This window comes from Palaemon carinicauda, chromosome 19, assembly GCF_036898095.1.
Source record: "Palaemon carinicauda isolate YSFRI2023 chromosome 19, ASM3689809v2, whole genome shotgun sequence".
NCBI lineage: Eukaryota > Metazoa > Arthropoda > Malacostraca > Decapoda > Palaemonidae > Palaemon > Palaemon carinicauda.
The window spans coordinates 123,469,860-123,493,257 of NC_090743.1; the positions used below are offsets into that span (position 1 = coordinate 123,469,860).

The 23,398-nt window shown below is 41.7% G+C and overlaps 1 protein-coding gene across 1 annotated transcript in view; it reads right to left on the bottom strand.

Moving 5' to 3' along the window:
- The window catches only part of Trpgamma (Transient receptor potential cation channel gamma), a 205,181-nt gene that overhangs the window by 35,589 nt on the left and 146,194 nt on the right, over window positions 1-23,398 (bottom strand). Inside the window, exons 15-16 of the mRNA XM_068394321.1 lie at window positions 19,872-19,961; window positions 16,270-16,471 (exon numbers count right to left, since the gene is read on the bottom strand). Of these exons, the coding sequence (XP_068250422.1) occupies window positions 16,270-16,471; window positions 19,872-19,961 (292 nt within the window). The remainder of the gene's footprint in view (window positions 1-16,269; window positions 16,472-19,871; window positions 19,962-23,398) is intronic.

Genomic DNA, 23,398 nt, shown 5'->3' on the forward strand with positions numbered 1-23,398 from the left:
CCTCTTGGAGGCTGAATCAACTCAAAGGTGCTAAAGTATATAGGGCTGCAACCCCTACTAAAGGACCTCTACACAACCTCTAACCCAGGCGCTTCTCAAGAATGAATTGACCACCCGCCAAATCAAAAGGATGCGGAAGGCTTCTTAGCCTACCGTAACAACCATAAAAACAACAATAAAAGCATTCAAGAGAAAGGTTAAAAAAGGTTATGGGATTAAGGGAATGTAGTGGCTGAGCCCTCACCTACTACTGCACTCGCTGCTACGAATGGTCCCAGGGTGTAGCAGTTCTCGTAAAGAGACTGGACATCTTTAAGATAAAATGATGCAAACACTGACTTGCTCCTCCAATAGGTTGCATCCATTATGCTCTGCAGAGAACGGTTTTTATTAAAGGCCATCGAAGTAGCTACGGCTCTTACTTCGTGGGTCCTTACCTTCAGCAACGCAAGGTCTTCCTCCTTTAAGTGAGAATGGGCTTCTTTAATCAGAAGCCTTATATAATACGAAACCCCGTTCTTGGACATGGGCCTCGAAGGTTTCTTGATGGCACACCATAAGGCTTCTGACTGTCCTCGAATAGGTTTAGACCTATTAAGATAATATTTGAGAGCTCTGACAGGGCAAAGAACTCTCTCTAGCTCGTTACCTACCATGTTGGAGAGGCTAGGTATTTCAAACGATCTAGGCCAAGGATGTGAAGGAAGCTCATTCTTAGCTAAGAATCCGAGCTGAAAAGAACATGTTGCAGATTCGGTCGTGAAACCAATGTTCTTGCTGAAGGCATGAACCTCACTGACTCTCTTAGCTGTTGCAAGGCAGACGAGAAAAAGAGTCTTGAGGGTAAGGTCCTTGAAGGAAGCTGACTGGAGAGGTTCGAACCTAGGTGACATAAGGAACCTTAAGACTACGTCTAGGTTCCAGCCTGGAGTGGATAGACGACGCTCTTTAGAAGTCTCAAAAGACTTAAGGATGTCTTGAAGGTCCTTGTTGGAAGAAAGGTCCAAACCTCTGTGGCGGAGAACTGAAGCCAACATACTCCTGTACCCTTTAATCGTAGGGGCTGAAAGGGATCTCTCATTCCTAAGATGTAATAGGAAGTCAGCTATTTGGGTCACAGAGGTATTGGTAGAGGATACTGCATTGGCTCTACACCAGCTCCGGAAGACTTCCCACTTAGATTGGTAGACTCTACGAGTGGAAACCCTTCTTGCTCTGGCAATCGCGCTGGCTGCCTCCTTCGAAAAGCCTCTAGCTCTAGCGAATCTTTCGACAGTCTGAAGGCAGTCAGCCGAAGAGCGTGGAGGTTTGGGTGTAACCTGTCTACGTGAGGTTGACGTAGAAGGTCCACTCTTAGAGGGAGAGTCCTGGGGACGTCGACTAGCCATTGAAGTACCTCTGTGAACCATTCTCTTGCAGGCCAAAGGGGAGCAACCAGCGTCAGCCGTGTCCCTTCGTGCGAGATGAACTTCTGAAGGACTTTGTTTATTATCTTGAACGGTGGAAATGCGTAAAGGTCGAGATGGGACCAGTTCAGCAGAAAAGCATCCACATGAACTGCTGCTGGGTCTGGAACTGGGGAACAGTACAGCGGAAGTCTCTTGGTCATGGAGGTGGCAAACAGATCTATGGTAGGCTGACCCCACAAGGTCCAAAGTCTGTTGCACACACTCTTGTGGAGGGTCCATTCCGTGGGAATGACCTGATCCCTTCTGCTTAGGCGATCTGCTGAGACGTTCATGTTGCCCTGAATGAACCTCGTGACTAAAGTGAGGTTTTGACTTCTTGACCAAATGAGGAGGTCCCTTGCGATCTCGTATAGGCTCCTCGAATGGGTCCCTCCTTGCTTGGAGATGTAAGCCAAGGCTGTGGTGTTGTCTGAGTTCACCTCCACCACCTTGCCTAGCAGGAGGGACTTGAAGTTCAGCAGGGCTAAATGAACTGCTAGAAGCTCCTTGCAGTTGATGTGGAGCGTTCCCTGTTCCTCGTTCCACGTTCCCGAGCATTCCTGTCCGTTCAAGGTCGCACCCCAGCCCGAGTCCGATGCATCTGAGAAGAGATGAAGATTGGGGGTCTGAATAGCCAACGATAGGCCCTCCCTGAGAAGGAGATTGGTCTTCCACCACAAGAGAGTGGTCTTCATCTCTTTGGTGACTGGGATAGAGACTGCTTCGAGAGTCAAACCCTTGTCCCAATGAGCTGCAAGATGGAATTGAAGAGGGCGGAGGTGGAGTCTCCCTAGCTCGACGAACAGGGCCAGCGATGAAAGGGTCCCTGTGAGACTCATCCACTGTCTCACCGAGCAACTGCTCCTCTTCAGCATGCTCATGATGCAATCTAGGGCTTGGCTTATCCTTGGGGCCGATGGAAAAGCCCGAAAATCCTGACTCCGAATCTCCATTCCCAGGTACACAATGGATTGGGAGGGAATGAGCTGAGACTTTTCTATGTTGACTAACAGACCCAGTTCTTTGATTAAGTCTAAAGTCCAGTTGAGACTCTCCAGACAGCGACGACTCGTGGAGGCTCTCAACAGCCAGTCGACTAAGTAAAGGGAGGCTCTGATGTCCGATAAGTGGAGGAATTTTGCTATATTCCTCATCAGATGCGTAAACACCATAGGAGCTGTGCTTAGGCCAAAACACAGGGCTTGGAATTGGTAGACAACCTTTCCAAAAACGAATCTCAGGAAAGGTTGGGAGTCTGGATGAATAGGAACGTGAAAGTAGGCATCTTTCAGGTCCAACGAGACCATCCAGTCCTCCTGCCTGACCGCTGCTAGGACCGACTTCGTCGTCTCCATCGTGAACGTCTGCTTGGTGACATACGCATTGAGTGCGCTGACGTCCAGCACCGGTCTCCAACCTCCTGTCTTCTTGGCCACCAGAAAGAGACGGTTGTAGAAGCCCGGGGATTGATGGTCCCGGACTATAACCACTGCCTTCTTCTGTACAAGGAGCGACACCTCCTGGTGCAACGCTAGCCTCTTGTCCTCTTCTTTGTAGTTGGGAGAGAGGTTGATGGGAGATGTGGTCAGAGGGGGTTTGCGGCAGAATGGTATCCTGTAACCCTCCCTCAGCCAACTGACAGACTGGGCGTCTGCACCTCTCTTTTCCCAGGCTTGCCAGAAGATCTTGAGTCTGGCTCCTACTGCTGTCTGGAGATGCGGAGAGTCAGTTTTTTCCTTTAGAAGCCTTGGAACTTTTCCTAGACTTGCTCCTGGAAGAGTCTGGACGGGAGCTTCCTCGGCTGGGGGCTCTACCACGAAAGGGCGGTATGAACCTCGTAGCAGGAGTATCAGCCACTGGGGTGCGATAAGTCCTGGGGACTGAGGTAGCAACCTTAGTCTTACGAGCCGATGAGGCCACAAGATCATGTGTGTCCTTTTGTATCAGGGCAGCAGACAAGTCCTTAACAAGCTCTTCGGGAAAAAGGAACTTCGAGAGCGGAGCGAAAAGGAGTTGAGACCTTTGACAAGGTGTGATGCTGGAGGAAAGGAAGGTACAAAGCTGCTCCCTTTTCTTAAGAACCCCTGACACAAACATCGAAGCAAGCTCGCCAGATCCATCTCTAATGGCCTTATCCATGCAGGACATTAAGAGCATGGCAGAATCCTTGTCCGCAGGGAAGGTCTTCTTGCTGAGGGCCCCCAGGCACCAGTCTAGGAAGTTGAACATCTCAAATGCTCTAAAAACACCCTTCAGGAAGTGATCAAGGTCTGAGAAGGTCCAGCAAACCTTAGAGCGCCTCATTGCTGTTCTACGAGGAGAGTCTACCAGACTTGAGAAGTCAGCCTGGGCAGAGGCAGGTACTCCCAAGCCTGGTTCCTCTCCTGTGGCATACCAAACGCCCGCTTTAGAAGTGAGCTTAGTCGGAGGAAACATGAACGAAGTCTTTCCAAGTTGTTGCTTAGACTGCAACCACTCCCCTAAAATCCTTAACGCTCTCTTAGAGGACCTTGCTAAGACGAGCTTAGTATAAGTAGACTTAGCTGGCTGCATGCCCAGCGAAAACTCAGATGGCGGAGAGCGGGGGATAGCAGAGACAAAGTGGTCTGGGTATACCTCCCTAAAAAGAGCCAAGACCTTACGAAAGTCAATAGAAGGTGGAGAAGACTTGGATTCATCCACGTCTGATGAGGGATCCAGGTGTGCAGCCTCATCATCAGACACCTCATCACCAGAGTGTAGCGAAGAGATAGGTAAGGTATGCTGAACAGCAGAGTCAGCACGAGCTGGAACAACAATATTTGTGGTTTCCTCTTCAAGACTCTGTTGAGGGAACACCTGAGGCTCAGTCTGCAAAGGCTGATCAAAAGAAGTAGCAGAAGGTAGGCGCATGGGTGGAGGAGGCTGACTCCTGGCATGAGTGTCTGAACTCAAGGGTTGCGCTTGCTGAGTGGTTGGCGGATGCGCAGTAGCAAGTTCCTGAGGAACGAGTTGAGGTTCCTGAGGTGTGAGCTGTGAGCGATGAGGTAGTGGCTGCGCAGAACGCAGAAATTGTCTCGCGAGTTGAGGTTCCTGAGGCGCAAGGCTAAGGTGTTGAGGTGCTTGCCTTGAGGAGGGTTGAGCTCGCTGCAGCGAGAGCTGAGGAGACTGACTCATGGATGGGAGAGGTTGTTGTACCTCAAGAGAGTGTTGCCTCACTGGTGGAACTGCAAGTGGAAGCGGAGGAAGTAAGGTATAAGCTTCCTGTTCCCATTGCTGAGGTTGCCTTAAGGAAGGCGGAGGGAGCTGCACACCACTGGAAACAGTAAACTCAGAACGTGGTAAGGTATCCTGAGGAGCCTCAACATCGTACGCCTGGCAGGCAGTACTGCGGTCAGGCGGAGCGATCGCAGGAGGAGGTGTAACCTTCTCAGCCTGACACTCACGCATCAAGACCGCAAGTTGTGACTGCATGGACTGCAGTAGAGTCAACTTGGGGTCGGCAGACACTAAGGTCTGCTGAGGTAAAGCCTTAACAGCAGAGATCTGTTGCGGCAGAACCTTACTCCTCTTAGGCGGAGTGCATTCAACTGATGACTGCGGCGAGTCAGAGCTGATCCAATGACTGCAGCCCGGTTGAGTTCTTGAGGTCTGGACTCTGCGTTTGAGTGGTCTTGAGACCTGAGTCCAGCGTTTCTTCCCTGACAATTGATCAGCAGACGAGTAAAAGACGGGCTCAATCGTCTGCAGGTGGGAGTGACGGTCTCTGGAAGACACGCCCGCAACCACCGAGGATACTTCTGTGCGCCGATCAAGGCCTGCCGAACCCTTTTGCCCTTCGACATTGCTTCTCCCCTGGGCTTGGGAGCTTGCAAGAGGTCCCGGACTGGGAGGACGACTGGCACGCACAGAAGTATCCTCACGCACCACACTGACACTGACACTAGCACTTGGCACTGCACTGACACTAGCACTCGTCACAGCACTGGCACTAATACCACCCACTGCACTCTTGACCTTAAGTTCCTTGACTTCGGCCATAAGAGACTTATGATCACTAACCACTGACTCTACTTTGTCACCTAAGGCCTGAATGGCACGCAAAACAACAGACATATCAGGCTGAGGGCAAATAGTAGGTTCGGGGGTAGCCACTACAGGGGTAGGAAAAGGTAGGGGATCATGAGGTGAGGAAAAAAGTGAAGAGTGAGAAGAACTCCTCCTAACTCTCTCTCTCTCTAACTTGGTTGAATACTTAAGAAGACGGACAAAATCAAGTTCCGAAAGTCCGGCGCATTCCTCACATCGATCTTCTAACTGACAGGGCCTTTCCCTACAGTCAGAACAAGCGGTGTGAGGATCTACCGAGGCCTTCGGAATACGCCTATTACAAGACCTACATCGTCTATGGGTGGGGGCTTGTGAAATGTCAGACATCTTGAATCAAAAGAGTTAGCCAAGTGGGGTTTCAAAATCAAGCAAAAGATCGTTAACCGTTAATCAGGACTAAATAATAGCTATCTAACCTAATATAGAAGTTTTCCAGTAAAGCGACAGCCGAAATCTGAGAGAAATACTTCACCAAAAGCCGTGAAAATACTCCAAGATCATAAGCGTATCCCAGAACGTCTTGCCGGAAGCACGACAGAGGAAAAATTGAGGAGGTGTCAACAAGAAGTACTATAGTACCTGGCCACAGGTGGCGCTGGTAAGTACACCCCCTTCTAGTATTGTGATAGCTGGCGTATCCCTCCATAGAATTCTGTCGGGCAACGGAGTTGACAGCTACATGATTATCGGGTAAGTTTAATATTGAAAATTGAGAATTAGGTGAAGATCAGGATGGACTACCAACTTTTCTTTTTGGTTATAGTCAACCAGAATATCTACCATTTAATAAATTCCTCATATTAGCACAGACTAATGGTTCTAGGAAATTACATTGTTTTGTTAAAATGGTAAGTTAGGTGACTGACATGCCTATAAATGGACAATCTTTTAGTCACTATTATGACTTCATCAGCAAAGGAAGCTTAAAAAAGTTGACCTTACCAAGATATGGATCATTATTTTGTTAATTTGAGTCTTAAAAATATTAGAAAAATGTTATTTTTATTAGTAAAATAAATTTTTGAATATACTTACCCGATAATCATGTAGCTGTCAACTCCGTTGCCCGACAGAATTCTATGGAGGGATACGCCAGCTATCACAATACTAGAAGGGGGTGTACTTACCAGCGCCACCTGTGGCCAGGTACTATAGTACTTCTTGTTGACACCTCCTCAATTTTTCCTCGGTCCACTGGTTCTCTATGGGGAGGAAGGGAGGGTCAATTAAATCATGATTATCGGGTAAGTATATTCAAAAATTTATTTTACTAATAAAAATAACATTTTTCAATATTAAACTTACCCGATAATCATGTAGCTGATTCACACCCAGGGGGGTGGGTGAAAACCAGTGTACAAGATTAAAGGATAGCTAAGTATCCCATATTTCATATAACAGTTATCTCAAATAACAATGAAATAATAAGTACCTGGTAAGGAAGTCGAATTGAACCGTTACTCTGCCTCTTTTTTAAGTTCGTCTTCCTTACTGAGCGCAGCGTTCCTCTTGGAGGCTGAATCAACTCAAAGGTGCTAAAGTATATAGGGCTGCAACCCCTACTAAAGGACCTCTACACAACCTCTAACCCAGGCGCTTCTCAAGAATGAATTGACCACCCGCCAAATCAAAAGGATGCGGAAGGCTTCTTAGCCTACCGTAACAACCATAAAAACAACAATAAAAGCATTCAAGAGAAAGGTTAAAAAAAGGTTATGGGATTAAGGGAATGTAGTGGCTGAGCCCTCACCTACTACTGCACTCGCTGCTACGAATGGTCCCAGGGTGTAGCAGTTCTCGTAAAGAGACTGGACATCTTTAAGATAAAATGATGCAAACACTGACTTGCTCCTCCAATAGGTTGCATCCATTATGCTCTGCAGAGAACGGTTTTTATTAAAGGCCATCGAAGTAGCTACGGCTCTTACTTCGTGGGTCCTTACCTTCAGCAACGCAAGGTCTTCCTCCTTTAAGTGAGAATGGGCTTCTCTAATCAGAAGCCTTATATAATACGAAACCCCGTTCTTGGACATGGGCCTCGAAGGTTTCTTGATGGCACACCATAAGGCTTCTGACTGTCCTCGAATAGGTTTAGACCTATTAAGATAATACTTGAGAGCTCTGACAGGGCAAAGAACTCTCTCTAGCTCGTTACCTACCATGTTGGAGAGGCTAGGTATTTCAAACGATCTAGGCCAAGGACGTGAAGGAAGTTCATTCTTAGCTAAGAATCCGAGCTGAAAAGAACATGTTGCAGATTCGGTCGTGAAACCAATGTTCTTGCTGAAGGCATGAACCTCACTGACTCTCTTAGCTGTTGCAAGGCAGACGAGAAAAAGAGTCTTGAGGGTAAGGTCCTTGAAGGAAGCTGACTGGAGAGGTTCGAACCTAGGTGACATAAGGAACCTTAAGACTACGTCTAGGTTCCAGCCTGGAGTGGATAGACGACGCTCTTTAGAAGTCTCAAAAGACTTAAGGATGTCTTGAAGGTCCTTGTTGGAAGAAAGGTCCAAACCTCTGTGGCGGAGAACTGAAGCCAACATACTCCTGTACCCTTTAATCGTAGGGGCTGAAAGGGATCTCTCATTCCTAAGATGTAATAGGAAGTCAGCTATTTGGGTCACAGAGGTATTGGTAGAGGATACTGCATTGGCTCTACACCAGCTCCGGAAGACTTCCCACTTAGATTGGTAGACTCTACGAGTGGAAACCCTTCTTGCTCTGGCAATCGCGCTGGCTGCCTCCTTCGAAAAGCCTCTAGCTCTAGCGAATCTTTCGACAGTCTGAAGGCAGTCAGCCGAAGAGCGTGGAGGTTTGGGTGTAACCTGTCTACGTGAGGTTGACGTAGAAGGTCCACTCTTAGAGGGAGAGTCCTGGGGACGTCGACTAGCCATTGAAGTACCTCTGTGAACCATTCTCTTGCAGGCCAAAGGGGAGCAACCAGCGTCAGCCGTGTCCCTTCGTGCGAGATGAACTTCTGAAGGACTTTGTTTATTATCTTGAACGGTGGAAATGCGTAAAGGTCGAGATGGGACCAGTTCAGCAGAAAAGCATCCACATGAACTGCTGCTGGGTCTGGAACTGGGGAACAGTACAGCGGAAGTCTCTTGGTCATGGAGGTGGCAAACAGATCTATGGTAGGCTGACCCCACAAGGTCCAAAGTCTGTTGCACACACTCTTGTGGAGGGTCCATTCCGTGGGAATGACCTGATCCCTTCTGCTTAGGCGATCTGCTGAGACGTTCATGTTGCCCTGAATGAACCTCGTGACTAAAGTGAGGTTTTGACTTCTTGACCAAATGAGGAGGTCCCTTGCGATCTCGTATAGGCTCCTCGAATGGGTCCCTCCTTGCTTGGAGATGTAAGCCAAGGCTGTGGTGTTGTCTGAGTTCACCTCCACCACCTTGCCTAGCAGGAGGGACTTGAAGTTCAGCAGGGCTAAATGAACTGCTAGAAGCTCCTTGCAGTTGATGTGGAGCGTTCCCTGTTCCTCGTTCCACGTTCCCGAGCATTCCTGTCCGTTCAAGGTCGCACCCCAGCCCGAGTCCGATGCATCTGAGAAGAGATGAAGATTGGGGGTCTGAATAGCCAACGATAGGCCCTCCCTGAGAAGGAGATTGGTCTTCCACCACAAGAGAGTGGTCTTCATCTCTTTGGTGACTGGGATAGAGACTGCTTCGAGAGTCAAACCCTTGTCCCAATGAGCTGCAAGATGGAATTGAAGAGGGCGGAGGTGGAGTCTCCCTAGCTCGACGAACAGGGCCAGCGATGAAAGGGTCCCTGTGAGACTCATCCACTGTCTCACCGAGCAACTGCTCCTCTTCAGCATGCTCATGATGCAATCTAGGGCTTGGCTTATCCTTGGGGCCGATGGAAAAGCCCGAAAATCCTGACTCCGAATCTCCATTCCCAGGTACACAATGGATTGGGAGGGAATGAGCTGAGACTTTTCTATGTTGACTAACAGACCCAGTTCTTTGATTAAGTCTAAAGTCCAGTTGAGACTCTCCAGACAGCGACGACTCGTGGAGGCTCTCAACAGCCAGTCGACTAAGTAAAGGGAGGCTCTGATGTCCGATAAGTGGAGGAATTTTGCTATATTCCTCATCAGATGCGTAAACACCATAGGAGCTGTGCTTAGGCCAAAACACAGGGCTTGGAATTGGTAGACAACCTTTCCAAAAACGAATCTCAGGAAAGGTTGGGAGTCTGGATGAATAGGAACGTGAAAGTAGGCATCTTTCAGGTCCAACGAGACCATCCAGTCCTCCTGCCTGACCGCTGCTAGGACCGACTTCGTCGTCTCCATCGTGAACGTCTGCTTGGTGACATACGCATTGAGCGCGCTGACGTCCAGCACCGGTCTCCAACCTCCTGTCTTCTTGGCCACCAGAAAGAGACGGTTGTAGAAGCCCGGGGATTGATGGTCCCGGACTATAACCACTGCCTTCTTCTGTACAAGGAGCGACACCTCCTGGTGCAACGCTAGCCTCTTGTCCTCTTCTTTGTAGTTGGGAGAGAGGTTGATGGGAGATGTGGTCAGAGGGGGTTTGCGGCAGAATGGTATCCTGTAACCCTCCCTCAGCCAACTGACAGACTGGGCGTCTGCACCTCTCTTTTCCCAGGCTTGCCAGAAGATCTTGAGTCTGGCTCCTACTGCTGTCTGGAGATGCGGAGAGTCAGTTTTTTCCTTTAGAAGCCTTGGAACTTTTCCTAGACTTGCTCCTGGAAGAGTCTGGACGGGAGCTTCCTCGGCTGGGGGCTCTACCACGAAAGGGCGGTATGAACCTCGTAGCAGGAGTATCAGCCACTGGGGTGCGATAAGTCCTGGGGACTGAGGTAGCAACCTTAGTCTTACGAGCCGATGAGGCCACAAGATCATGTGTGTCCTTTTGTATCAGGGCAGCAGACAAGTCCTTAACAAGCTCTTCGGGAAAAAGGAACTTCGAGAGCGGAGCGAAAAGGAGTTGAGACCTTTGACAAGGTGTGATGCTGGAGGAAAGGAAGGTACAAAGCTGCTCCCTTTTCTTAAGAACCCCTGACACAAACATCGAAGCAAGCTCGCCAGATCCATCTCTAATGGCCTTATCCATGCAGGACATTAAGAGCATGGCAGAATCCTTGTCCGCAGGGAAGGTCTTCTTGCTGAGGGCCCCCAGGCACCAGTCTAGGAAGTTGAACATCTCAAATGCTCTAAAAACACCCTTCAGGAAGTGATCAAGGTCTGAGAAGGTCCAGCAAACCTTAGAGCGCCTCATTGCTGTTCTACGAGGAGAGTCTACCAGACTTGAGAAGTCAGCCTGGGCAGAGGCAGGTACTCCCAAGCCTGGTTCCTCTCCTGTGGCATACCAAACGCCCGCTTTAGAAGTGAGCTTAGTCGGAGGAAACATGAACGAAGTCTTTCCAAGTTGTTGCTTAGACTGCAACCACTCCCCTAAAATCCTTAACGCTCTCTTAGAGGACCTTGCTAAGACGAGCTTAGTATAAGTAGACTTAGCTGGCTGCATGCCCAGCGAAAACTCAGATGGCGGAGAGCGGGGGATAGCAGAGACAAAGTGGTCTGGGTATACCTCCCTAAAAAGAGCCAAGACCTTACGAAAGTCAATAGAAGGTGGAGAAGACTTGGATTCATCCACGTCTGATGAGGGATCCAGGTGTGCAGCCTCATCATCAGACACCTCATCACCAGAGTGTAGCGAAGAGATAGGTAAGGTATGCTGAACAGCAGAGTCAGCACGAGCTGGAACAACAATATTTGTGGTTTCCTCTTCAAGACTCTGTTGAGGGAACACCTGAGGCTCAGTCTGCAAAGGCTGATCAAAAGAAGTAGCAGAAGGTAGGCGCATGGGTGGAGGAGGCTGACTCCTGGCATGAGTGTCTGAACTCAAGGGTTGCGCTTGCTGAGTGGTTGGCGGATGCGCAGTAGCAAGTTCCTGAGGAACGAGTTGAGGTTCCTGAGGTGTGAGCTGTGAGCGATGAGGTAGTGGCTGCGCAGAACGCAGAAATTGTCTCGCGAGTTGAGGTTCCTGAGGCGCAAGGCTAAGGTGTTGAGGTGCTTGCCTTGAGGAGGGTTGAGCTCGCTGCAGCGAGAGCTGAGGAGACTGACTCATGGATGGGAGAGGTTGTTGTACCTCAAGAGAGTGTTGCCTCACTGGTGGAACTGCAAGTGGAAGCGGAGGAAGTAAGGTATAAGCTTCCTGTTCCCATTGCTGAGGTTGCCTTAAGGAAGGCGGAGGGAGCTGCACACCACTGGAAACAGTAAACTCAGAACGTGGTAAGGTATCCTGAGGAGCCTCAACATCGTACGCCTGGCAGGCAGTACTGCGGTCAGGCGGAGCGATCGCAGGAGGAGGTGTAACCTTCTCAGCCTGACACTCACGCATCAAGACCGCAAGTTGTGACTGCATGGACTGCAGTAGAGTCAACTTGGGGTCGGCAGACACTAAGGTCTGCTGAGGTAAAGCCTTAACAGCAGAGATCTGTTGCGGCAGAACCTTACTCCTCTTAGGCGGAGTGCATTCAACTGATGACTGCGGCGAGTCAGAGCTGATCCAATGACTGCAGCCCGGTTGAGTTCTTGAGGTCTGGACTCTGCGTTTGAGTGGTCTTGAGACCTGAGTCCAGCGTTTCTTCCCTGACAATTGATCAGCAGACGAGTAAAAGACGGGCTCAATCGTCTGCAGGTGGGAGTGACGGTCTCTGGAAGACACGCCCGCAACCACCGAGGATACTTCTGTGCGCCGATCAAGGCCTGCCGAACCCTTTTGCCCTTCGACATTGCTTCTCCCCTGGGCTTGGGAGCTTGCAAGAGGTCCCGGACTGGGAGGACGACTGGCACGCACAGAAGTATCCTCACGCACCACACTGACACTGACACTAGCACTTGGCACTGCACTGACACTAGCACTCGTCACAGCACTGGCACTAATACCACCCACTGCACTCTTGACCTTAAGTTCCTTGACTTCGGCCATAAGAGACTTATGATCACTAACCACTGACTCTACTTTGTCACCTAAGGCCTGAATGGCACGCAAAACAACAGACATATCAGGCTGAGGGCAAATAGTAGGTTCGGGGGTAGCCACTACAGGGGTAGGAAAAGGTAGGGGATCATGAGGTGAGGAAAAAAGTGAAGAGTGAGAAGAACTCCTCCTAACTCTCTCTCTCTCTAACTTGGTTGAATACTTAAGAAGACGGACAAAATCAAGTTCCGAAAGTCCGGCGCATTCCTCACATCGATCTTCTAACTGACAGGGCCTTTCCCTACAGTCAGAACAAGCGGTGTGAGGATCTACCGAGGCCTTCGGAATACGCCTATTACAAGACCTACATCGTCTATGGGTGGGGGCTTGTGAAATGTCAGACATCTTGAATCAAAAGAGTTAGCCAAGTGGGGTTTCAAAATCAAGCAAAAGATCGTTAACCGTTAATCAGGACTAAATAATAGCTATCTAACCTAATATAGAAGTTTTCCAGTAAAGCGACAGCCGAAATCTGAGAGAAATACTTCACCAAAAGCCGTGAAAATACTCCAAGATCATAAGCGTATCCCAGAACGTCTTGCCGGAAGCACGACAGAGGAAAAATTGAGGAGGTGTCAACAAGAAGTACTATAGTACCTGGCCACAGGTGGCGCTGGTAAGTACACCCCCTTCTAGTATTGTGATAGCTGGCGTATCCCTCCATAGAATTCTGTCGGGCAACGGAGTTGACAGCTACATGATTATCGGGTAAGTTTAATATTGAAAATTGGTGCTTAATATTAGTACGGTCCAACTCAAAAGAATGAGCCAACATCGAAAAGTAAGCAGAGTCAGTACTAATCTGACTCATTTTCCCTGGAAACACATCTGCAATCTAAATGTGGATTTGTCCTCATTTTGTTACCATCATCAAAGCTATTTTCACCCTTTTCTTCTTCTTAATTCTTTGAAAGATCAACCCACAAAAGCCCTTGATTACCTGTACAAAAAGCCTGAAAATAAAAGTTAAATGAGCCACTTAATGCACTTGTGCTAAACAATCATTGATTTAAACTCATTTTTGCACAATCTCATTTGAATATACTAGCAACCACATAAACATCATTATTCATCACTAAAGAGGCACCAGACAAGCCGGCACATCTAGAAATACTCTTGGGAATGCTAGTGGCCGAGCTTACATTACCAACCAAGCCAGTCATATTATGACATAGCCTTTTTATCATCTGTTCAGAAAACTTTCTAAGTATATTGAATACCAGTGCGCTTGGCAGTAGTCAGTAAACAGTAACCGTATTATCATTCATTGTACAGGAAGATGCTCATTTGCACTTAGTCCAGAAGTGGGAGGTGCAATTAATGAGCTCCTGTACTTTTCTTCTATCGAAGAATCCGATTGTGTATGGAATGAATCACATTTGTGATAAGAAATATTTGACAAAATAGAGATATAAAGGTTTGTGAGGAATAGGGTCAACTGACGTTATGAAAGAAGACAACTGCTTCATAACAAATGAAAACTGAAAAAAAATCTTCTGGAGAAGAAGCAATATGAATATCAGGGAGGTTCATGAAAATAATTGAGTTTTCTGTCCATTTATTTCATTCCTATCCTCTGCCTGTTCATTCCTAATTTGAATGCCAAATTTCTACTTCACCACTCAAATCAACTAGCATGACCAGATCTGAACTTTCCATGGATTTATTATATTCTTCCTCTTAGGTTTATATTCCCTAACGTGAACCCATTTGGAAACTATCATAACATATTTACTCGAAAGCTTTACTGAAAACTATCCACATTCAAAACACCTATGCTTTAAATCACACTGCTGACTTCGACATGAAACACAAAGGGAATATCAATCCTTATCTCCAAAAAGAAACCGATTCATGAAACATTTAGAACACAAACATAAGAATTCTGCTGCACAGGGGTCATCATGTGTCAGTGAAATGGCTCAGTGAAAATTATGAAGGCATCACTAAGAAAACATTGTTTATCACAGAGTACCAGGTGGTATTACCAACCATAACACACCAAGGGTTAGGCAATTTGAATGAGGGAGGGAAAATTATTTCAATTCTTTAATGCTACAGGTCGGAAAGTGGAGGCTTCAGCAAGTAAGCACAGTGAGCCTGAGTTAAGATTCATTAAAATAAAACCTGCTTTATCCATAAATTATGTATTTTCTTTCTACTCTGCTAAAATATTATATTTCTAAGGTTAATCTATCCACTTACCTTATAGTCAGCAAAGAAAATAACAAAACTAAAAATGATAAAGGATAATTCAGATATTTTTTCAAATTCTGATTACATATCAAAAACATTATTCAAAAGTTAAAACAAGATTCTATGTCAGAGGTGATCTCACATGTGTATGGACTTCTAATGTTTAATATTGAAAAAAAGTACAAACTAAAAATGATATCCTTCCTTTCCTTTGAATAAAAAAAAAAGATGTCAAGACATAAGTCTCAAAGAAAAAATGGCTGAAAACCAAATTACTTATGAATTCACACAATTATGATATGTGAAGTGTGAACACACCAAGTCTTCAAAATGAAGACAATTGTAATTACTCATCTAAATATTCGAAAGATACTAAAATCTTTAAATGATAAGTGTGCATCTCATAGAATAAGAAAAAAGTTAAATGTAATAAAAACAAGAAAAACCCTCAAAACAATCTGAGAAAATTTAACTTGACCTAATAAACCTACCAAAAAGCTAAGTTTAAATCTTAAAATCTTATAAAATCTGAATAGGCTATCTGTATCATCATTAAATTTTGATAACAGTATAAAGAGTATATATATATATATATATATATATATATATATATATATATATATATATATATATATATATATACACGTATATATATATATATATATATATATATATATATATATATATATATATATATATACGTATATATATATATATATATATATATATATATATATACTGTATATGTAGTATACTGTGATTTCAATCATGCTAAAATTAAATTCGAAGGGTTGGTAGACCTGCACTAATTTCAGAGGGGGAAATAGTAAAAAATAATTATAAAATTACGTAAATCTCAGGTGTTAACAATATAATAACACAATAAAAAGGAATATTATATTGTGTCAAAACTGAATTTAAAAAAAACATGCCTGGAGTGAGAATTCAGGCTTTAAGATTAAAACAACATGACTAATCATCCAAATCTTGAGGTTTTTTAGTAAAAACAGTACTGTATTGTATAATTTTGCATGAATGATTTCCAGCATAAACTGTCAAATCAAGGGGTAAATTTCACAATTCTATTTCTATGTGCCTACTCTTGGCAACATTATTTGACGTCCTCTTTATTATAGTACTGATGTTTCTATTAACATAATGTACCATTTCCATTTATAATTAACATCCTCATTATCATAGGCTACATTGGAATGCGACCTCTATTCATATGGGCTAAAGGAAAATGGATGAACCAAAAGGAGTAACTAATTAACTCACAGCAGAATTACCTAGAAAAATTTTAGTGTATAAAAAACTGAATAAACATGGACATCTGAAATAATTGTCCATCATAAAAGTGATTCAAATCACAGATTCTTCTGCACAGGTACAGTTTTTCTTTTTTAATGCTCTGGTTTGGTGACACTGGACAGTTGGAGGCTGAGGCAATCGTTTCCCTCTTTCTTTCTCTCAATTGCACGAGGACGAAAAATAGGACTCTAGAAACTTACTGCCGCGGGGCAGAATACCTTGACCTGCGGCTGTTGCAGATGCAGTGTTCATGCCGGAATTCTTGAGAATCTCCACTAGCTCACAGCGGAAAGCGGAAATGTCTTGCTTGATTTCGTTGACATCATCTTCAGTGACACCCTGGTTCTCAGCTTTCCGTTGCTCTACGGTAACATAACGACGGACCAGGTTTCTCATGATGCTCTGCATTTGGATGTGGGGGGAGGAAAAAGCAACAATCTATTATTAATAAATATATATGAGTAAGTAATAGGTACTAATATATGAACTATCCCTTTACCACGAGGTATGAGAAGTCACAAAAGCTATCATATGTTATAACAACCCTTTCAACAAACTAAAAAAAAAAATACACAAAAAAAAGGAGATGAAGATCTGCTATCCAGAAGCAAAGGAAACCCGATATAGACTCAGTTAAGATTACAAATTTTCCCCCTGCTCAGGGTGCTCTGCTTGGGCCATTCTTGTGCTGTTAATGGGAGAAAGAAAAAAATAAGAGGAAGACAAGTAAGCAACAAGACAATACACATCATGCTTTGAAAATAACTTTATACAAATGATAATGTTGATTTGCTGCCTGAAACAAAAGGATAATGTATTCAGGAAAAAAAAAAATATTTGCATTACCTAGCTGTCTGCACCACTTTCTAAACCGTGAATAATTAACATTAAGTTCATACAAAAATTTTCTTCAACACTGACTGAAATACAGATGTTTACATAAACAACAAACACCATCCATCTATTCAAAAGCCATTCCTTTTTATTACACAGGGCATGCAAAATTGCATGCAAAAAATGCTGAGGTATTGCTATGTTAAAATTTCCAGTTGTGTCACTCCCTAAATTTTGCAGAGAAATTTTTTACTTTTCAAGTACTCCACCAAAGTCGAATAACTAAACTTCTAAACAAACTGCTTGGAGTTGAATACATCTTTCGTAAAGCTCAGACAACTATAGCATCCCCTGCTCCAGACATACAAAAGCCGATGCCATACACTTCATAACGCTGGCAGTTGATCCCCTCCTAGGAAAACATAAGTTTTCCAAAACTTTCATTCACACACTGGTTATCAATCTTTACATTTGCAAGAAATGAGAATCATTAATGTAAAGGTTATACAGTACTTGGCTTGCGATACAAGATTACAAGTAATTTTTAGTGTATTCTCATAGCAGTCCCCAAGTTCATACTCGTTTACATACAGTAGATGAAGTAAGGTGTCCCTTGTCAGGGCATACAGATGATATGGTTCCGCTTGTTGATGGTGATAAACTTTCATGATACTTTCAATTATTTCAGAGTTTATACAAATAACATGTTAAAGCAATAATCATTTCTAATAACATACAAGATACAGTCTGCGAAACCTTACTACAGTTTTTTCATTCCTTATGTACAGTACAATTATTATGAATATACAGTTAGCCTGAAAAAATTACTTAGTATAGATGATAAGCATAACAATCAAATTGCAATATAAAGCATATTTTTCTTACTCCAATCTCTGTTTCATTTAATATCTACATACTTAAACCTTATGATATGTACTTCAAGTATTATATTTTCTTTCACAATGAGTATGTGCATGCAATTGGGTTTTCATACTTCAAGGAAATAATTTTTGAATAAATTTAGTGAAAATGAAAGTACTGTAAGTACCTTGTTAAAGACAGTTAGTTACTGATCTACTGCTCCACCTATATATCTATCTATTAATAAATCTAAGATCAATAATACCAAACACGTAATATGAAATATTAATATTGTAACTTTTAAAGCATACTAAGAGCTTGATAAGGGTCCAGGTTCTAAATATTAGGTCTAAACTACATTTTTCTAAAGCGCAAATCCCTTTTGGATAGAATGATATTCAAAATTGCTTGAAAACCTAATAATGCATCTGATTTACAAATAGGCAGTAAAAGGCATTAACAAATATAGCCAGCATAGAGTAGCAAAACCCATTAGCTAAGTCACAAAATTAATTAATATGATCTTGCAATGAATACTGTATCTGCAGTCACTAATATGTTGATGATACATGTACTCATAACACAACGTTTTGAAATTACGGTATCCCAGTTAGGTCAATAGAATATCAAACGATCAACGTTTACTTATCAATTGTATCATCAATTGACAGAACATAAAAATTATTTTGCTGGCAAAATTACTATCTCTTAATAAAGAAATCACTGATTATAACTTACAAAACAATATACCCCATTTTACAAATGATCCAAAATATTGAATATTTATTGGTAATTTTTTTCTGGAATAAATACAGTGCTTGCTTTTATGAGATTTCAAGTTTCCTTATGGTGTTCTAGATTATTTTGCCTTTGTAAAAATTTTAGCTTGCAATATATTTGCATGTAAATAAGCAATCATTTGCATGCCACTTCATGGATTTGGTGAATTTGAATGAAGATGCGTAATTGAACAATCCATGAGCAGAACTACTGCTAAACAAATACATCATGCAATGTTAATTTGCAAATTAAAGACCCTACGTTGCCTCAAATTCAACAACCTGCAGAGATATAGTCCCACTGTTGCTAAACATAAGAACAATAATCATTGACAACTAAGTTTGATAACTATAATCTTAAGCTACTAAGATTATCTATGCTGAGCTGCTACAATTTGCACATTGAAGTCTCATCTAGTATTTCTAGCTTTCTACATTAGGGCTTCTAAAATCTTAAGAGCTAAAAGATTCTACTAATTTATGGAATTTACTATGTCTAATTTTTCATTTTCTTTTGCAATTGAGTGATTTCAATCAAACATGCATACAAATCCTTATGCCGAGTTAAAGGAACTTTTTAAACAAAAGATTAGTTTCTCCAAATCGTAACACAATTACCTGGTGAAAAGTCCATTACAGATGCCAAAATTATAAAATCATATGACCAAAAGTAAATGTAAAATAACAAATGCAAGTTTTTTCCCTTTGATTCCAGAATTAAATAAAATATTCTGTGAGACAAAAGACATTGACAATTATTAACTATAAAATGAGACAATCTTTGCACTTTCTTGGCTAAATGCAATATGGTTCTCCAGAGATAGAAAGAACTTGATCATCTGATATAGAAGCAGACGACTATATCAACTTTCAAGATAGCAAACATCTTTTAAAATCACCTGTGCAGAAGCACATAATGCAATCGTTCCACGAAAAATAAATGTGTCCAAATAAACTTCCCTGAATCTTTACATTCGTATTTCATTTGACACCAAGCAATTTTATTGCTGGGGATAACTAAGTAAGGGGTAGCAATGTTTTTCTAACTATACTAACCTGCTCTAGTGCTTTGAATTACAATGTGCTGTGAGCATTGGTGTGTTACTCTACTGTATATACATGGAAATATAAAAGGTCATTCATCTGTTAGAGAGGCTCGATCAGCAAAGCTGTTCTATGATTTTGTATATAAGAGCCTAGAGAGAGAGAGAGAGAGAGAGAGAGAGAGAGAGAGAGAGAGAGAGAGAGAGAGAGAGAGAGAGAGACGTTGATTGAACGACTGCATGACTGAGGCAGAGAAGGTTTGTGCTTTTCCATCTTTAATTTACCTTAAATTCACTTTTTAGTGATTCGGGAACATGTAGAGGAGTAAATAGCCTCATGATTCTCTGAAGTGGAGAGAAAGCTGTAAGCGTATTCTGTGGAGGTACAGAGAAGTAAGGTTAATCAAAATGAGGACAAAAATAAAAGCAGGATAAGGCAAACTAAACAAACAAAAAATAAAAATGACGTAATAAAATCATCAAAATAAAATAATAATTCTAGAGGGATAACTAAAGTTTCAATACTCCATTTTGTACGGAAGGGGGATCAGTCCCCCCTGAAAAGATGGAAGGGATCTCAATCGAATATTCTTTAATTATAGGCTCAATTGCCCAGTACTGAACAATCCCAGCTGAAGTTCACATAGAACTAATGCTCAAATCTTTACACTATCTTTACTTTTGTCTGCACAGCATTTCTTTTCTGAACACATTAGTGGTATAAAGCTCTTGTTTATCAAATATGAGATATACTTAACAAATAATTTTCCTTTCTTAAAAAAAAACACACCTTGGAGAAAGAGAAAAAAGAAAACTTAATGAAGTCCTTAATAATGTATCACCTTATACTGTATTTCATATGGTCTTATATGATCTAAAAAAAAAAATTCACAGTATACTGTACTCTACATCTTGTACATGGTAGGAAGCATTTTTTCTAGTGTACTGTATATATAGATTTGAATACATATGAAAAAATTTTCTTTCCTCTTGGATTAAAAATAAAAATGGAAAAATAAAATTTCACTAGTTTGAATCATACTCTCGTCCAGTGAAGACAATGAAGTTATCTGAAAACCTGATAAAATTGGAATATTTCAAATTTTGAAAAATAATTTTGTTACTAAACCCTTCTCTTATAAACATCTTTAATACTAATTAATGATAACTATTCTTACGCATTCTTAACTCCTAAAGTTACACATAAAAAGAAAATCTTTCTTAACTCACTGGTGACCAATGGACGTAATAAACTGTATGTCCCCATATAGATATTATTTTAAATATTAATAAAAAATTTAATTTTGTGCCTAAGTGAAAAAAAGTCCTTTACTAGAGGTGGAGACTCAGATGAACTTCATTACTATGGTCCTGGAATAATGATTTGAAAAACTTATTTTTCAGCAGTTACTATTTCTACGCTCATAATATTTTTCTTTTTTACGATCTTTTTCTATACCAATTTATGAAAATTCTCTTGGTCACAATGGTAAAACTATAAATAGTCTTTATACAAAATTCCTTCATGAACAAAATACAATTCTCAATTTCATATATACTATACTTTTTTCTATGAACATTTTTGCACTGATAATAAGCATTTATTTTGCCCACATACTGTGTTTCAAAATTTATTATAGATAGGTACATTCTGTTGCAATTCTGATTATTATGTTGTAAAATATAACCACTTGAAAAAACAAAGAAACAAAAAAGAAAATTATACCTCAAATATGATTGCTACAGTGATATGAACAAATTATTTCTACCCAGTTTCTTACTAGTATTCAAGAGCTCGGTCCTGGAAACGAACAAAACTAATTAATTGTGCAGTTGTCACAGAGTTAGCAAAATTTTTTCTGTTCTCACACTTAGATATTTCTCTGAATCTATTCTATACAAATCATAGAACTCTTTTCAAGTTAAGACCAAATAATATAGCAACCAAGACTGCTCAACCAATCATATTAATAAAAAGGGAAAATAAGTTGGGTTCTAATTGGGTAAAGGACACTATGAAGCTTATATAAACACTGGATGCTAAGGTATCAAATTTTGAGTACACCAATCAGTGTGAACATTAAAATAAATTAATACTGTACTTTATAATTATGATAAAGTACTTTTATAATAAAATGACTTTCACATCTACTCCCATACGACTATAACCAAAAGATTTTTTTAAAGATATGATAAAACTAGGAGATGGTAGAGTTAGAGGAATTATAATCCATCAAAATATAAAAAACTTCATGGGGCTTAAAATGCTGACAATCAAACTTGAGGGACGTTAAATCCCAATACATTTCAGCGACTGGCAACTCTGACCTGGGGAAGACAGCCTATCTATGTACCTTCATCCTAAACGACTTGATGAAAGTGACCTTATAACTGAATGAAGAAAGATTGTAGGTTTTTAATTTGACAAATTCAATCCCAGTCCTGATGTACAAAACAGATGATGATGATTGCTACTTTTAAAATGTAGGCTGCAATACAATAGGCATTCATGTATGAGACAAGACACTGAAAGCAATATTTCGCACACCAAATATTTTCATGAAATTTGTGATTAATTATATTTAAGGAAAATGTCTCTTGCTGAAATAATTGAACAATAAAGTAAGCAAAATGAGAATGTAAGAAAAATACACCTCCAAAATCTTCAAAAAATGTACTAATTGCCTTTGAAGTAAAATAGAGGGCAAATCAAATGAAAACTTAACATGAAAATATAGTAACAAACTTAGCATCAAAAGACAAACAAAAGAGCTCAAAAGACCCCTTCAATAATCCAAGTTCTAAAGGAAATAAATAAAATGACTTATACCATCAAAGCAGATATTTCCAAAATACCTAGCTGCTGAAACACCAAAGTAATTCCACTGTAAAGAATACTGAAAAAATCTGTCTAACCCATGCAATAATCCACACATTTCAAAGTAATAAAGCTGATCATCATAGATTTTTGACACCAAGTCACTAAATGCCTACAATATCCACACCAATTCAAAGCAGCAATGAAAAACTGAACTCCCAGAAACAAAAGCGCAGACAAAACTGAGATTTACCAAACAACCAAGCACCATCAAGAAGTCCCCTTCTCACAGGTCATTGAGTACCTACCCAAACCAAGCACTGCTAATGCATCACTCACAAGAAGTACTATACCTTGCCAAAACACTACTCGTGTCATCTTCACTTCAGAGTGAAAAGTATTCAATGTGGCCTACATTACTGTATTCATATTTGCTTCGAAGTAACATATGGTCAAGACAGTGCTGTAAAATAGAAAGATGGGCATAACTTGCAACTCCTCGTCCATATAAAATAGAAAGATGAGCATAACTTGCAACTCCTCGTCCATATAAAATAGAAAGATGAGAATAACTTGCAACTCCTCGTCCATATAAAATAGAAAGATGAGCATAACTTGCAACTCCTCGTCCATATAAAATAGAAAGATGAGCATAACTTGCAACTCCTCGTCCATATAAAATACAACCACCGATGGCTAACTTGTATCAAATCCCGCTTTTATCTATTCATAGTTGACATTTATATAAAGCTCAGAAAATCGACTCGCCAAAAAGTTTATAAAAACCTTCGACAGACAGATCTTACCAAAATAGAATTCAGTATTCAAATATATAATATTCCTCATATAATATGTATAATAACCACCAGAAGTGTTAAAATTCTTATAAATAAACAAAACAAATAAGGCAGGTGAACTACTACATATAAAATTATACAATTGAGAATGGGAAAAATAACATCAATAATACAGTGTTTAAATTCAAACTAAGCAG